Here is a 16,384-nt window from a genome sequence, read left to right as displayed (position 1 = left end):
ACAGTACTCTCCAGGATTTCAGATGGAGGCCTCTTTCAGCCCCACCTAGAGGTGCCAGGGTTGAACCTGGGATGTTCTGCATGCAAAACAGATACGTTACCACTGAGCTCTATTATTAGCAATTATCCTAACCGTATTAAGGCAGTTCTGCTCTTCCTCCCAGGCACTCCTGAAGTTGCCCCATTTTTATGTCAACACCCATGTGAGGTTCCCATTGAGATTCATGGCTGGACAGAGATTTGAACAAAGGAAGAGTTGACTATGCTCCTAGACATGTTTAAATGTTAAGTGTGATACCTGTACTGTATCTTGGGGATGCATTATAGTGCTAGGGAACAATGATCACTGCTATGCACGCTGGATCAATACTACCTGTAAAAGTACAAGAATGAACAATCAAAACACAGCACAGTACAGTTATTTATTGAAATACTTGAAAAGGCCCATGATGGGAAAAATAGGTTTGACAGGAGGAATTTCCACTTATCAAGGTTACTTGACCTTCTTTTGTTTTAAAAATGCCACCTACAGGTAATTCCAGCCAAGTATAGGATGCAGTGCAAACCATGCAACTAATCTACCAAGTAGAGTAAAGCACTGTGTACTATTTCAGTTTTACTCCATACACAGCTTTTAGGAGAATGACTTGCAGAAGTGAGGATGAAACAAACACTTTCATGAATTATAAACAGTTGCAATATACAAATTGATTGCCCACTGGATTTGGAAAGGCTACAAAAAACACAACAAAGTGGAAAATGAGAAAACCACAGAATGGCACACAGTGTCAGAAGTTGACAAATGGTTGATGACACTTGCTTTAATTCTATCAAAGGGAACCACATCTCTCATCCTTGACCTGTGGCACATTTTGCTGTTTAACATAGGCTATAAAAATAAAAAACCCAAGTCCAATTAAAGCTGCACTGGTAAAACACTTGTGAAATAAGATCAGTGGGTAAATGAGCAGTTCAGTTACTAAAGGGAAAAAAAGTCAGCCCTCCCCAAGCCCTGTGGACCAAAGAGAGAACTTCATATACTTGTGAAATAAATAACGAGTGAATGGTGCTCCTGGACTTGAATCTACATTGCTTAAAATAAATTCTAATTGTACACTCTCTCACTCCATTTGAAACATCTATGAATGATATTTATAATAACTTTTCAGGACATTATGCCTCACTGCCTTAGTATATATAAATTATATTTACAATAATTCCCCTTTGGCCTTGACAAATGCAGCCATTTTTACTTAGCCACTGTAATGCAAAACCTCTTCCACTACCTATGCAATACTGCAAGTTTAGAAGTATCATTTAAAATAATCTTATCCATGAATTACAAATAATAAAGTAACTCGCATATATAAATATTTATAGCAGATTTAGAATGTACATAAAAGTGTTTTTCCCTTTTGGTAGACCCCTCCCTTGCAAGGAAAGTGCTTTCTTCCAGATCATCGCTGCTTTAGTAATGCTCTGTACATGGCGAAGCCCAAAACGGCAAAGACTGTAGCACCAAAACTTGCTCGAAGCCAAAAGGTAGAGCTCTTGAGGTCTGCTTGTGTCACATGCCTGCAAAATGAAGAGCATAAAAAAAACACCCTGATTTTGTGATAGCAACATCAGAAGAAAAACACAGAGATATGTAAGCTCACTTTTGGAAATCTATTACACGAGTCAGTTTCAATCTAATCATACAAAATCAATACTTTTTGTGAATTTTTAGGAATTCATCCTATTGCCATAACTTTTCAGAACATTGTTGAACAACAGTTTGATTACTAAGTTCACCTGGCTGAACTGTAATACAAGTTACAGTGTGAGAGGTTGTGCTGGGGACTGTAGGGGGAATTGACAAAAGCTGGTTGCTCCTCTTCTACCAGTGAAAGCCTTCAATGAACTGGAGCTAAAATAAAATTCTCAAAACATATGTGCTTAAGTCTGGGAAAATCAGACTCTTTGTTGGTTGGGATTATGCTTTGAGGAAGAATGCAGAAACAATTTGGCTACAGGAAGTTGCAACAGAATTGCATGCCAAGATGTAACCAGAGAGTCTCTCCTAGTTCATTAGTTCAAGACAACCAGAATCACAGCTGAAGTGTTAAAATTGTTTTGCTATCTTTTCAACAGCTTGAACTCCACATTTTTTGCCTTTCAAAATATAAACTGTTATAGTCTCATGACGTGTTCCATTTTGAAGAAGTGAACTGACAAGTGAAATACTTTCCCACAGCTAGACCAGCAAAATGACTGTAAAATATATTTTATTATATCAAAAGAATACACAATCAGGGCCGGCCATAGGTGTTTTTACTTCCTAGATCTACCCTCCTCTCCTTAGCCCCCTTTTAGAGGGGCTGGTTTAAATACTATGTGCATACACCCACATAGGTGACTACACGTGATCAGTGTAATATGAGAAAGGCCTGCAGTTTGTCAATCATCAGCTTCATGGAACACCTCAATGGAGCTAGTAGAAAACTGCTCTTTGGTGGCCGCCATGTGGTTGCCATTATACACAATTTGTTTAAGTGATGTTTTTCTTTCTTTTGTCCTCTTCTATAACTGTATGTAGCCATTTGTTTCTCAGTTCACTGGGAATGCACAATATCTTTATATTGTTGTTTGTCTATTGTTTGGAAAATTTAAATGAAAATTACCTTTAAGAAAAAATTGGTCAACAGCATTGTCTAACAGACAACTAACTACAAGATAATTGCCCTCCCTCCTCCTCTCCAGAATCATCTAAGCTTTTGACAGAAGTGTAGTAATGGCACAACTAGAGGAGAAAAAACTGAATTCTGGTTGTGTGTCTAGTGGGCAGCTCCTGGAGAGAAATGCAACTGTACCTTTAAACTCTTATCTCTCTATGCCAGCACATTTTGACAGGCTACTTGTATGTAATCATTGACATCATTATGTTGTAAAACTGTAATGTGGGCTAAGAGGTTAGTACAACAGACCTTGATATCAACAGAGGAAAACAAAATTCGACAGAATAGTATGAGTATGGGTGATGAAAGAAAGCCACAATAAGCTGGACAAGACCAAAACAAACGAACAAAAAAACAGGCAGCCAATAACCCAACGCTCCCAACATTCCAGTTTGTGAGCATGCTTAGCTAGTCCTCCTAAAAGTAGGTGGTTTACCAAAATGCAACAGCTAAGTTTTCGAGCAAAAGATCATTACAGCAACCTTAATTCAAGGCACACTTTCTCCAATGGAGTGTTACAGAACTGATTTAGTACTGCCCTACAGAACAAAAGGCTAGAAAGAATTCTCTGGCCTAGGCATTTTGAAATCTAAATTTGAAAACTTCACAGGTACATGATGCAGAGATCCTGTGCACATACAACATAACATCAGACAGAGCAGATTTTTAACTGCAGGTTCAAGAACTATAGGCTTCTTCACAAAAACAGGGATTATGCAATTGTTACATACTACCAGAAAGAGGCCAAAACAGATAAGGTTATTCGCCAGGTATTCAGGTAAAACTTTACCCACATTCCAATATCCCATGCAAATTAATGTATTTGCCTATTTATTTCCAGCGATAAGTGAAGCCAGGTACAAAACCATCTACAGTCAAACTCCAAATTTTATTTTTGTAGGATTAAAACAGATTAATGGTAATTGTTTCTAGCATGGATTAGTTCTTTCAAAGTATTTTAAAGCAAGGCATTGTTTGAGTTTCTCCTCTAGGGAGAGATTAGTCAGGATTGTGTTACCTGTCTTCAAGTAACTGTGGATCAAGGGATGACTCCATGAAGATGGAATTCTCTAAAGAGCTGACGGCGTGCACCTGGTGAACAATACCGCTCTCCTCGTCTGATAACAGCATGGCACCCAACTCATCTACAAGGGCTCTTAACCTTTTTACACACATGCACACAATTGGCAGTTCATAGCATGGCTCAAAAGAGTAAGTTATGCACCAACATGGCTCACAAGTCAGCTATCAATCTTTTCTTTTCTTTTTTTTTAATAAAGTGAGCCTTTGCTTTTATGTGCAGGTTAATAAAATAGCACATAAATTAATTATGGAGTAAAAGGAAATCCTAAACATAGTATTTTTACAGCCATTCCAAGCAAAAGAATTGCCACGTGTCATGAAAATTCATCCTGCATTGTCTTGCTAAAGATAAGGCAATACTCCTCAGACATTTTTGACTCATGTAACATCTGTTTGTTTTATCAGGAGTGTACCTTCATTTTAAAGAAAGGTTCGTGCAATAATTTAAAAAGTGAAAAATACAATTAGATCAAATAATAATTCCTGTGATGTAAGTTCTGTTGTAAAACTTACATATCCCAGATATAATTACACATTTTCCCCCTTCAGCATATTTATAGATTTAGGGAGCAATCCAACATGCATTTATACCAGGTTGAGGAGAGTTGGATATGGCAGATCTCCAGCTGGGCTGCCTGGGTTTGGGCTCAGCTGGTGTGAGTCCCTCAGCTGAGACCGGTGCAAGGGGAGCCGGTGTAAGTTGGTGTAAGGCCTGAAAAAAAGGCGTTTCAGGAGAGGGGCCAAGGTGAGGGGACTTAGACCACATCCAACCCGTGTCTGAAGTGCTCCTGCAGGTCCCAATCCAGGCAAAAGTTACACCGGGAAAAGGGCTGGTCTAAGAAAATAATTGCAATAGAAGTCAATGGAGAGGGCTTACTCCCCAGTAAGGGTATTTGGGAGAGCAGACTTTTACTTTCTGGCCCCTGACTGAGCCAGTGTTCAGTCAACCCAGAGGCTCCTGGAAGGCAACTGGATGTAGCAGAACTTTACACTGGCTTTTCTTGATCCAGCACAACTTATGCCAGCTTCCCCTGAGTTGGACTGCTCTGCCCAGGATTTCAAAAGCATGAATCAAGTATCCACTCTGAATACATCCTCCTGAATTTGCCCAGGGCTCCCTTTGGGAGGAAGGACAGGATATAAATTTAATAAATAATAAATTCATTATTCTTCTTTGTGTGTTTTTATAGTGTTTGCATAGACATCCAGGCTTTTTTTTTTAAAAAGTACATGTTTGCCATTGCAGATGATGTTATGAAAAAAAGTATATCAGTTGCCTGATGCTTGTATTTTGTGCTACACTGAGAGATAATTGTGAAACCTGAATGTGATACAAATACTAAGTACATAAACCAATTGGTTATAACTTATTAGACTGAAAGTCAGTAGGCACATGGTGTTGAGTGTTTCTTCTAAGACTTCTGAAATTCTGGCACTGGTCTCTTATGTTGTAAGTTCCAGAGGCAAGTGGATCCTTAAAGTGTCATTCCTACAAACCCATACAAAGTCATTTTTTCACCCACATGGATGTGGTACATCATTCAAGAGAACAAAAAATGACTTGCCAGAATTTCGGAAACCTTAAAATATATTCATTATCCATCAATGTAATACAAAATTAAAGCCTCGTGTATCTGATATAAGATTTTTTCAGTAACTTTATTGACTATGACAAACCAGCTGCAATGGCAAATGTGGCAAAAATGATTTTTCCCTTAAAAACTGGACAAAACACCATGATGAAAATGTTTGTACTGACTTTCTGTGAGCAAGACGTCAGATTTTTAAATTAACCTCCTTCTGAGATATGAGGACTCAAGTTACTGACAATCCGACAAAACAGCCAACTTTAGGATTTTCCCCCCTTAGAAGAAGATACTTAAATTAAACTCTGTGGGGTTTACCTTTCTCTCCTTTGGGTAGGAAAATGGTAAAAAAAAATAATGGCATGGCAATATTGAAATTGAGGGCCTTATGGAGGGGTCAAAGTTAGAAAAAGAATTGTGATTTTTGCTATCTTTTTTCTTTTTTAATTTTTTGGGATTTTGCTATCTTTGCTTGCTTGCTGCTCACCCTGTAGTTGGTGTAGTTAGCTAAAAAGTCCAGATTATGGTGAATAAAACCTTTTTTGGTTGAAGTTGAGATCATTTATAGAAGCAGAGAAATTAAAGATAATTCAAACAATTGCAGCGCCAGTTTTTAGATGACCCTCTCCCCTTTCTGACCCCCTTGGAAATCAGGGGTGCCACATAAGGTTTTCTGTTTTTTGTGTCTCAATATGGGTAGGAATATCTTTTTTATTATTTTTTTTAATGGTTCAGCAGCCACTTATATTCAAATCCAATGAAATCTACTGGAATGACCCTATAATTTGCATGGCAAACCTCTCTGGGATAAATATTATGAAGGGTGAAATACAAAATACCTTAAATAGATCCTTCTAAAAACTCAAAGGAAAGATGTAAAGCAATAGCTGGATTATGCATTAGTAACCTGTTTGACTATTAAAGAGTGACTTTAATCTGTTTAGGACAAGCAGAAAAGTTTTTTAAAGACATTTACTGTGCACATTTAATACACTATAAAATCTCTTCAGATCATATGGGTACAGTATTAGTACTGAATTAGACTTTTATATTCCTTTTTAAAGAGCACATGCAAAAGGGTTTACCAGTGTTTCTGAAAGTCATTTTTGTTTAATGAACATAACCAGTGTTTTACATAATGAATGCAGGGTGCGTTTTCCAAATAGAAACCACAGATATTATATTCTATTTTGTAAGGAAAAATTGCATGTTAAGTTCTACTTTTATTTCACTCATTTTTAGCCATCTGTTATTTCAACACAATAACTGGGCCCAGCAGCTGAAACTAACAAGTCATAAGAGCAGTTACACGCTAACAACATTAACTGAGCAGAACTATTAGCTTTGCTTGGGAACTTGACGCTATTCAACAAGACAGCAACATGTAGAAGCCAACAAGACCATCCTTGCTCCTTCAAATGTTAACAAGGAAACTGGCAAGAGCTATGACAAGACCCCAGAACTCCTGCATGCTAAGTATGGGGGAAAGCAAACGATCACATTAACCTGTCTTTAAACACCCAGATCAGCTACAGACATAATAGTAAGTTAAGCAGCAGTTCACATGTGCAAACAGTGGATAGAATTCCACTGCAGTTTCTTTTGTTTAAAGTGACTGTAATCCAGGGGTTCCCAAACGGTGGTCCCTGGGACACTAGTGGCTCATGATCTTTATTCAGGTGGTCCATGGAGTGCCCAAATTTAATATTCACTCTGATTTCTAACTGTATTTTCATTGCTCCTTCTATTTCTTCTTATATTTTATTCTATGGAATTCAAATTGTAATACAATAAAATACCATATAAGAAATAAAAGGAGCAATAAAAATACAATTAAAAACCAGACAGCACAGCGCATTTATAATTGCTACAACAGGCAGAAAAATGATGGAGTGGTCCACCAAGACCCTCTGAAATTTTCAAGTGGTTGATTTTTTGGATTTGATCACACATTGGTGTCTTAGTCCCAGGCTGATCAATGAAGAGCTACGCATCCACCCTGTTTCCTCCCCACAGATTCCTCTTCAAAAATGGAAATGGACTGCCTTCAAGTCGTTTCTGACTTATGGCGACCCTATGAGTAAGAGTTTTCATGGTAAGCGGTATTCAGAGGTGGTTTACCATTGCCTTCCTCTGAGGCTGAGAGGCGCTGACTGGTCTAAGGTCACCCAGTGAGCTTCATGGCTGTGTGGGGATTCGAACCCTGGTCTCGTAGTCCAACACTCTAACCACTATGCCACACTGGCTCTCTCCTCTTCAAAAGCCTACTCTAATCTATTCCTCTTTTGAAATTCTCAAGAAGAGGAGAAATTAGATCTTGCATTCTCTCCAACCAAGTTTTTACACCAACACCCTCCCTAACTCTCTTCTGAATTCAAAAGAATTTTAAAAGAAGTTTGGGGGCTTGGGGAATGGGTGGAATCCTCCTGAGAAACAGGAAGGGAAAAAGAATGCATAAGTCTGATTACAAATAGTTCTTTCTTTTACTGCATACAGCTGTATGTGTGACACTGAGCAGCAATGGGCCTTCCCGGGTAAAGAGTAACCAAAGCAATGAGATTTTTCTTCTAGAGACAAAACAAAATTGCACAGGGTTGCACAGACTTAAATATATTCTAAAGAACTCAGAGGAAGGTTAGTAAGGTTTGTAAAATGTGGGGTGGCTTCATTAGCCCCCAGCTGAACATTACATTGTATGAGGGAGGGATACAGCTCATTTTGCCATCAATACCATGACAGTGGTAAACTAATACTCTTAACATCTTGCCCAATCAAGCCTCAAATTTTCAATTAGCAAATGTCCATTTATGAAGATAGAGGATGAATCAATCACATCAAAGACAATGACGCTATGGGTGGACAGGTATAGGAGCTTAGTGAAAATAAGTGAGGGCCCAGCCACACAACTGTGACTGGCACTAGAGTCATCTGTGGGAACAGCTGCAGCACGAAGGGACTGAAGAATACCTGCCCTGGGAGTGAGTATCTGGCATCTGGGTGCTGGCTACTAGCTCCTTTGGGCTGCTGTCTGTCCAGACAGCTGAAGTCCCTGGTAAGTGCTGCAAGGACTGGTAAGTGCTGGCCCTTGCTCCAGAGAGAGGCTGCAGTTAATCTCACAGCCCCTTGCAACAGCTGCTGGTTTGGCCAGGAGACATAAAAGCCCACCTGTCCTTGGGGAGCTACCCCCTTCTATTCCTTTTTGTTGTTTTGTATTTCTTCATTTGTTTTCTGTTAAACCAGTCTAGAGGAGATTGGTGGTGGGGAGGGTGTGTGGTGCATGTGTAGTTCCTGCACAGGGTGGGAGCCTGTGCAGTGAACTGAATGAGAGGAGAAAGTTGCCAGATGCCTTCAGAGTGAGAGTCTGTAACTGGCAGAAGGCTGGCCCTCCCTGGGTGTGAGACAGGAGGGGGAGTCGATGGGCCCTGTGTGAAAAAGTTTGAATGGGTGTGACTGTTCCCAATCCTCGCAGAGGCCTACTGGGATAATTCGCTCCGGCAGGCTTTGTTGGTGGGCTTGTGTTGGGCCCATATTAGGTGTCTAGGAGGAGTCTTAGTACGGAGGAACATGGGTGATGCTACCCCAATTTCAGTGATTACGGGCAGAGGGAAATATAGCCATGGGGAGGTGGTGAATTACCCTAGAAGGCGAAGGCAAGGCTATCTGCGCCTTGTTCCTTGCTGCCACTCCTCTCATGGTTTGGTTCCTCGTTGCTCATCTGCTGTGCCCACTGGCCTGTGTGTGTTGTTGTTTAACGCCAGATCGGTACATAATAAGACCACTCTCATCCATGACTTGATTGTGGATGAAGGTGCCGATTTGGTGTGTATTACCGAGACATGGGTGGGTGAGCTTGGAGGGGTTGATCTGACCCAGCTTTGCCCACAGGCTGCAGGGACGGGGGGAGGAGTTGTTGTGGTCTACAGAACTTCCATCTCTGTCACCAGGAAACCACTCTGTCTTGGAGCTGGCTGTGAGGGCCTGCACCTGGTGTTGAGCTGAGGAGACAGCAAACTAGGGTTGCTGCTGGTATACCGTCTACCCTGCTGCCTGGCAGCTTCTCTGACCGAGCTGGTGGGGGTCGTCTTGGCTGTGGCATTGAAGGAGCCCAGAACAATAGTGCTGAGTGATTTCAATGTCCATGCAGAGGCTGCCTCTAGTGTTCCAGCTCGGGACTTCAGGGCCTCCATGACGAACATGGGGCTGTCTCAACTTGTTACTGGCCCACCACAGGGCAGGACACACCCTCGACTTGGTTTTTGCTCCAGATGAAGGAAGGGGTGGTCTGGAGATAGGGTGGTGGTGGATGTCACCCCATTGTCATGGTCAGATCACTTCCTGGTGAAGTTCAGACTTATGGCTCTGATCCTTCTCTGCGGGGGGATGGGGGTGGACATATTAAGATAATCCGCCCCCAGAGACTAATGGAATCCACTGGATTTCTGAATGCCCTGGGGGAGTTCCCAGTAGATAGAGCAGGTAATCCTTTTGAAGCCCTTGTCACAATGTGGAACAGCGAGGCACGTCGGGCTCTCGACACGGTTGCCCCCGAGCGTCCTCTCTGGCACTGTGGAGCCTGGCTTGCACCTTGGTACACCAGTGAGCTAAGGCCAATGAAACAGGCTGGACAACAGCTAGAGCGCAAGTGGTGAAAGATGTGCTGTGAGGCTGATCGGGCACGAGTAAAACATCATAACTGTGCCTACTGTGTGGCGGTGAGGGCGAAGAAGAAGGCCCACTTCTCTGCCTCCATTGCATCCTCAAGTAGCCGTCCGGTAGAGCTTTTCCGTATTGTCAGGGGTCTGTTGACATCAACTCCAGGAAATGGAGTCTTAGACCCTTCGGAGGCCCACTGTGAATTGTTTGCAAGGCACTTGGAGGGTAAAGTTGCTCGCCTCCGTAGCAGTCTTGATGCCCCATCCACATCTACTGTAGTCCCCAATGAGGTGTCCAGTGCAACATCTGCTGCAATTTCTTGGGAACGGTTTCAGTTGATGCAGCCAGATGACGTAGACAAGGTGCTTGCGATGATGCGGCCAGCAACATGTCTTCTCGACCCTTGCCTTTCTTGGCTTATTAAAGCTTGCCGAGGGGGTCTGACCGAGTAGATCCAAGGTGTGGTCAATGCATCACTGCGGGAGGGAGTGGTTCCAGCTGCCTTGAAAGAGGTGGTGATTCGACCACTCCTGAAAAAGCCCACCCTGGACTCATTGATTTGTGACAACTACTGACAGGTTGCAAATACCCCCTTCTTAGGGAAGGTGATTGAGAGGGTTCTGGCGCAGCAACTGCAAGTACTCTTGGATGAAACAGATAATCTTGACCCATCCCAGTCTGGGTTTAGGCCTGGTTATGGGACTGAATTGGCCTTGGTCGCAGCACTGATGGATGACCTTTATCGGGAGAAGGACAGGGGGAGTGTGACCCTGTTGTTCTTACTTGATCTCTCCGCGGCTTTTGATACCATTCACCATGGTATACTTCTGGGCCAACTTGGTGAGATGGGTATTGGAGGCACTGTTTTACAGTGGTTCCGATCCTATCTCCAGGGTCGTTCTCAGAGAATAGCATTGGGTGACTGTCTTTTGGCCCCCTGGCAGCTGTGCTGTGGGGTGCCGCAGGGTACCATCTTGTCCCCCATGCTGTTTAACATCTATATGAAGCCCTTGGGAGCAGTCATCAGGAGGTTTGGGGTGAGGTGTCAGCAGTATGCTGATGATACCCAGCTCTATTTCTCCGTAACATCTGAATCAGGAGAGGCTGTGCAAGCCCTGGACCGCTGCCTGGACTCGGTGGTGGGCTGGACTCGGGTCAATAAACTGACTCTAAATCCTAGCAAGACGGAGGTGCTGTGGGTTGGTGGTTCCCGAGTTCGGATAATAGGTCAGTTGCCTGCTTTGGACGGGGTCGTACTCCTTCTGAAAGAGCAGATCCATAGTCTGAGGGTGCTCCTGGATCCATCTTTGTTGCTAGAGGCCCAGGTGACCTCAGTGGCTAGGAGTGCCTTTTACCAGCTTCAGCTGGTGAGACAGCTGTGGCCATTTCTGGACCGGGATAGCTTGACCACTGTTGTCCATGCACTGGTAACCTCCAGGCTGGATTACTGTAATGCGCTCTATGTGGGGCTGCCCTTGAGGTTGGTCCGGAAGCTGCAGCTGGTGCAAAATGTGGCGGCGAGACTGTTCAGTGGAGCAGGGTATCGCCAACATGTCACCCCACTGCTGAAAGAATTGCACTGGCTGCCCATTTGCTACCGGGCCAAGTTCAAGGTTCTAGTGTTGGTGTACAAAGCCCTATGCAGCTCAGGGCCAGGATACCTGAAAGACAGTCTTACCCCTTATATACCCAGTCGATCACTGCGCTCTGCAGGTGAGGGCCTCCTGCAGATACCATCTTATCAGGAGGTTCGTTCTGTACAATATAGGAAATGGACCTTTAGTGTGGTGGCACCTACCCTGTGGAATTCCCTCCCTTTGAATATTAGGCAGGCGCCATCTCTGCTATCTTTTCGGCGCCTTTTCAAGACTTTTCTTTTTCAACAAGACTTCTAAGTTGAGAGCTATCCCAGTCTGTGTCTGTGTCAGAATTGCTTAATATGTTTAATAATGTTTTTAACCCTTTTAAAAAAGTTTTTAAAATGTTTTTAACGCGTTTTGTCTTAACATATTTTAAGATCTGTTTTTATGATGTTTTAAAGTGTTTTTAGTGCCTAGTTTGCTGCCCTGGGCTCCTGCTGGGAGGAAGGGCGGGATACAAATTAAATAAATAAACAAATAGTAATAGTAATAATATGTCATGGTTAGCCATTATGGGGTCTTCCATATGTTGATGGACTACAACTCCCATGATCCCAGGCCTCTGGCTATGCTGACTAGAGATGATAGGAGTTCAGTAAGATGTGAAGGGCACCATGTTAGCTATTTCTGATTTTTGTAGTCCCAATGCTGCATTTTTAGAAGAGGGCCAAAAAACAGGTAAACATAATTATTTCTCATAGTATCAGAAGGAAAAGTCAAGCCAAATAATTGTGACCCTTTTCAAATACTCAAGCTGGAGGAGAGCACAAAGCAAAAATATAATTTAGAGAGAAACAGGTGGGTTTGCAAAGCTAGTTGAAATCATACTTGGTTCTGCTCATACTGAGATACCAAGATCCTGATTCCATATAATCAGATATTTATACTTCACATCCATTATGTAGTTCATTTCCATGAAACTCACAAAAATCAGTTTTTTTTAAAAAAACCCACACAACTTTCTACCCTGCATTTTCTTAAAGAAAAACCCTCTCCAATAGGCTTTCAGCTGCAAGGAATCGGAGGGGGGGACGACTCTCAGATGAAAATTCCCACTGTCACGATGAGCATCAACTTTACCCATGACGGGATTCAAGCCAGAGTAAAATGCTGCTAACTGTACAACAGGAACAAGTCAACAAGGCATACACTGAATATCAGCCTCCAACATACACAAGACATGTAGATGACCAAAAAGATGGATTGGAGCTGATGGACTGGAAACACGTGATGAATTAGAAAGCACACTCAGAAATGTCATTTTCAAAGAGAGGCAAAAGAATGCAGCAAGAGGAGAGTAAATGCCAGCCAGACAAATGAAAACGAACACCTAGAGGAAAAAGAAATTAAACATAAAAATAATCCTGCATGGTTGAACTGTTTTCTCTAAGGCACGTTTTGTATAGTATCTGATACAGCCCTGTTCCCAGAGAGCAAGGCAGAATTCCTGGGCAATCAGAACTCTCCCCAGGCCACACACCGCTCACTGCCCCTGCTTCGCACCCCAAATGTTTCTGCCTGGCTGGAATGTATCCTTGAGCTCTGATAATGTCTCTTCTTTGTCTGGATGGAGAATAGAGAAGGTGTGTGAGTAGGGACTAGCCGACTGTATAAAGGTAATATTTACATTTCTTGCTCCTCCCACTTCTGCCTCTGGCCCTGCCCACCACTGGCATGCAGCCCTCGAAAAGTTGCCCAGAAGGAAATGCAGCCCTTGGGCTGAAAAAAAGATTCTGCACCTCTGCATGGGGGGGAGGGAACAACACTTCAGCTATACAATGAGTTTTTATCTTTATAATGACAGAAACAATCTAAAAAAGGCATGTGGGTCCAAAGCACTTGTTAAAAGTTCTTGTAAAGCAGATTCTAGGCTTTTTGCCTCTGCTCCCCCTACCCTCCAGGGTGGCATGAGCCTTATAACTTCAGACTTGCCATTCCCTGCTTGCCAGTTAAAGTCTGATGAAGCTCCCACGCCTATGGTCAAGAAATTATTTTTTTACAGGACTACATACAATGGAATGCACTTGCTTTTTTGAAACAATTCTATCAGGAAGCTATAAAGTCTTTCTAAATAACAATATAAAGTTTTCTGAAATATGAAAAATGGAAATGGACTGCCTTCAAGTCGATTCCCACTTATGGCGACCCTATGAATAGGGTTTTCATGGTAAACGGTATTCAGAGGGGGTTTACCATTGCCTTCCTCTGAGGATGAGAGGCAGGGACTGGCCCAAAGTCACCCTGTGAGCTTCATGGCTGTGTGGGGATTCGAACCCTTGTCTCCCAGGGCGTAGTCCAACTAGTCAGCTCTAATTTAAGGATGCAATCCCACACTCCCTTACCCAGAAATGAGTCCCACTGAGATCAAGGAGACTAACTTCTAAATAGACATCTATGCACTGAAATAAGGGCATGTTTCCTGTATAGCTCTGTTGTCTGAAAAGAGCTCTACTGCTGCTGTCTGAAACTGCCGCACTGCAGATCACCCTGCTCTTTTAAGGGACTCCCACACAAACTCCCACAAGTATGCCACCTAGTGAATTGGGCAGTCAGGAAAGTTTCACATGAAGAGAAATCTAGCTAATGGCTACCTGTCTCCCCAGTAGGCTATGTTTACACCCTGAAAACCTGCAGGCAGTTTTGCACATGAACTCACAAAGTGCCAGACCCCACCACTTTGAGCGTTCATGTGCAAAGCAAATATGGCACTTCTGCAAGAAAAAAGGGGCCTCTAGTTGCCTATGCAAGTTACCCTAGTTATCCTACCCCAAGAGGTTCACTCTGCTCCCTCCCTGTTGGTTTTCTGGAGACTTCTGAAAACGATCTTGTTCCGAAGAGCCTTTGGAAGGGACTGAAGGTAGAGCCTGACACTGATTTTATGTCTTCTACATTAAATTTTACCTTTGTAGTCCCTTTAGTACTAATCCGTGTGTGTGTGTGTGTGTGTGTGTGTGTGTATATATACATATTATGTATTTTAATTGTATTTTATGTATTTTAAATTATTTTATTATTTTAAAGTATTTTAAATTATTGTAATGTTTTTGTGATTTTACTGATTACAATTTTATTATGTACGTGTCTGATTTTATTTTTGTAAGCCACCCTGAGTGCCCTATTATAGGGTAGAAGGAGGGGATATAAATATTTTAAATAAATAAATAAATATGCAGAAGTGCTATATCACACTTTGCACATGTGGAAAATCTTGGTTGCCACCTCATGAGCAGTGCAAAGCTGCTGTAACAAGCCACTGCTAAATGAACATACCCTATTTCAGAAAAGAAAAAGGAAGTCTGGGATTAACTTGTGTATTTGTTTTCCTTGAGGGAAGGCAAACAGCTAGCTTGAGAAAAGAGTTGCTTTGAGAGATCCCAAACAGGAGGAGGTGAAACAACTTTTTACCTCAAACTCAGACCCTAAGTTCCCCATCAAAACCAAATTAATTGCAGCATCCAGCAGAACTGCAGGTAGTGCTCAGAACCCAGGGAAAAAATGAGGTTGTCTTCTGATCAAGTCTTGTAACCATAGATTGTGCAAATGAGAAACAGAAGTGTCCTCCCACCTTGACCAAGTACAACTGAAGACTGTATGACAGAGTGGCACGGTAACTAGCTGCCCTCCTTCCCACAGGAACAGAAACTCACAGGTCAGCACAAAATTTCCTTTTTATCCACCAAGGACCAGAGGACAGCTAACTTGGGGATGTCAAAAAAGCAGGACACTCCAGATGGTGTGAGTTCCTGACGGTTAACTATCCCATTACAATACTCAAATGTAGACTGCAAAACTCTGTAAGGCTCATTGGCCAAAGGCAGCTTCTGTGATGACAAACAAATGTGTCTTAGAATGCTTGGTGAAGGTATGCATGGAGGACCAGGTGGTTTCTCCTGTCTTCCCTCAAGCCTACAGAAGCTTCAGATCTAGCTGTGGACAAAGCTCTAAAACCTCCTGGACTGTACAGATGGATCTCCAGCTTCTAAGGTATGTATCAGAAGCTCTATAGTCTTCTTTTTTGCCTTCTGGACAAGCATGTGCTCCCAAATGGGTATCTGAAAGGCAAGTCTGGGCTGAGGTCCTTTGATGTCTATAGGGGACTTGTTTAGCTGAGATGGCTGGGCTGGGCAGGGCTAACAATCTATTGAGCTGCTTTACACAGAGTCAGATCGTAGTATTGTTTAGAGATCCACTCACCCAGTTCAATCTGGAATTGGGCCATTTACCTCCAAGCATTGGAATAACTTGGTTAATTCCAAACCCAATTCAGACACCATCAGGCTCCAGATGACAACACTGAGAGCTTAGCAGAGTCTGAAACCCACCTGATGAGGCTTCCAGCCTGTGGCTGCTGGTGTGGCAATAACAACAGTAGCAGCGGAGGAGGCTCCACCAGCCCTTCAGGTATTTAGAACACTGCTACGGGCAGCATCCAAGATACCAGGGATGCTGTCATAGCAGTATTCCAGACACCAAGAAGAGAGGGATGGAGGAGCTTGTGACTTCTCAACTAACTCTGAGAAGAACTATTGGGGTGGGAGGTTCAGAATATTCCCTTCGTATTCTGAACCAGGTCAATACAAAGTTTGATAACCTTGCTAGTATTGACTACTCTGACTGCCAGTGGCTGTCCAAAATTTCAAGTGCAGGTCTTTTAGTTCAGGGATGGCTAACCTGTGGCCCTCCAAACGTTGCCCAACTATGCTTCC

The 16,384-nt window shown here is 42.7% G+C and overlaps 1 protein-coding gene across 5 annotated transcripts in view; it reads right to left on the bottom strand.

The window, feature by feature from the left end:
• Positions 1 to 407: 407 nt before the first annotated feature.
• Positions 408 to 16,384, bottom strand: part of RHOT1 (ras homolog family member T1) — a 64,742-nt gene continuing 48,765 nt past the window's right edge. For 2 of the 5 annotated variants that reach the window (XM_061615361.1, XM_061615362.1), the window contains exons 20-21: positions 3,735 to 3,878; positions 408 to 1,574 (exon numbers count right to left, since the gene is read on the bottom strand). In XM_061615361.1, the coding sequence (XP_061471345.1) occupies positions 1,457 to 1,574; positions 3,735 to 3,878 (262 nt within the window). In that variant the 3' untranslated portion in view covers positions 408 to 1,456. Of the gene's footprint in view, positions 1,575 to 3,734; positions 3,879 to 12,926; positions 13,009 to 16,384 lie in introns of those variants that run through there. The other 3 variants (XM_061615363.1, XM_061615365.1, XM_061615364.1) reach the window with 2 other exon arrangements.

Source organism: Rhineura floridana, chromosome 3 (genome assembly GCF_030035675.1).
Source record: "Rhineura floridana isolate rRhiFlo1 chromosome 3, rRhiFlo1.hap2, whole genome shotgun sequence".
Lineage (NCBI taxonomy): Eukaryota > Metazoa > Chordata > Lepidosauria > Squamata > Rhineuridae > Rhineura > Rhineura floridana.
Note: the sequence above shows the minus strand (reverse complement) of the source record. Positions and strands in the feature narration are given on the sequence as shown.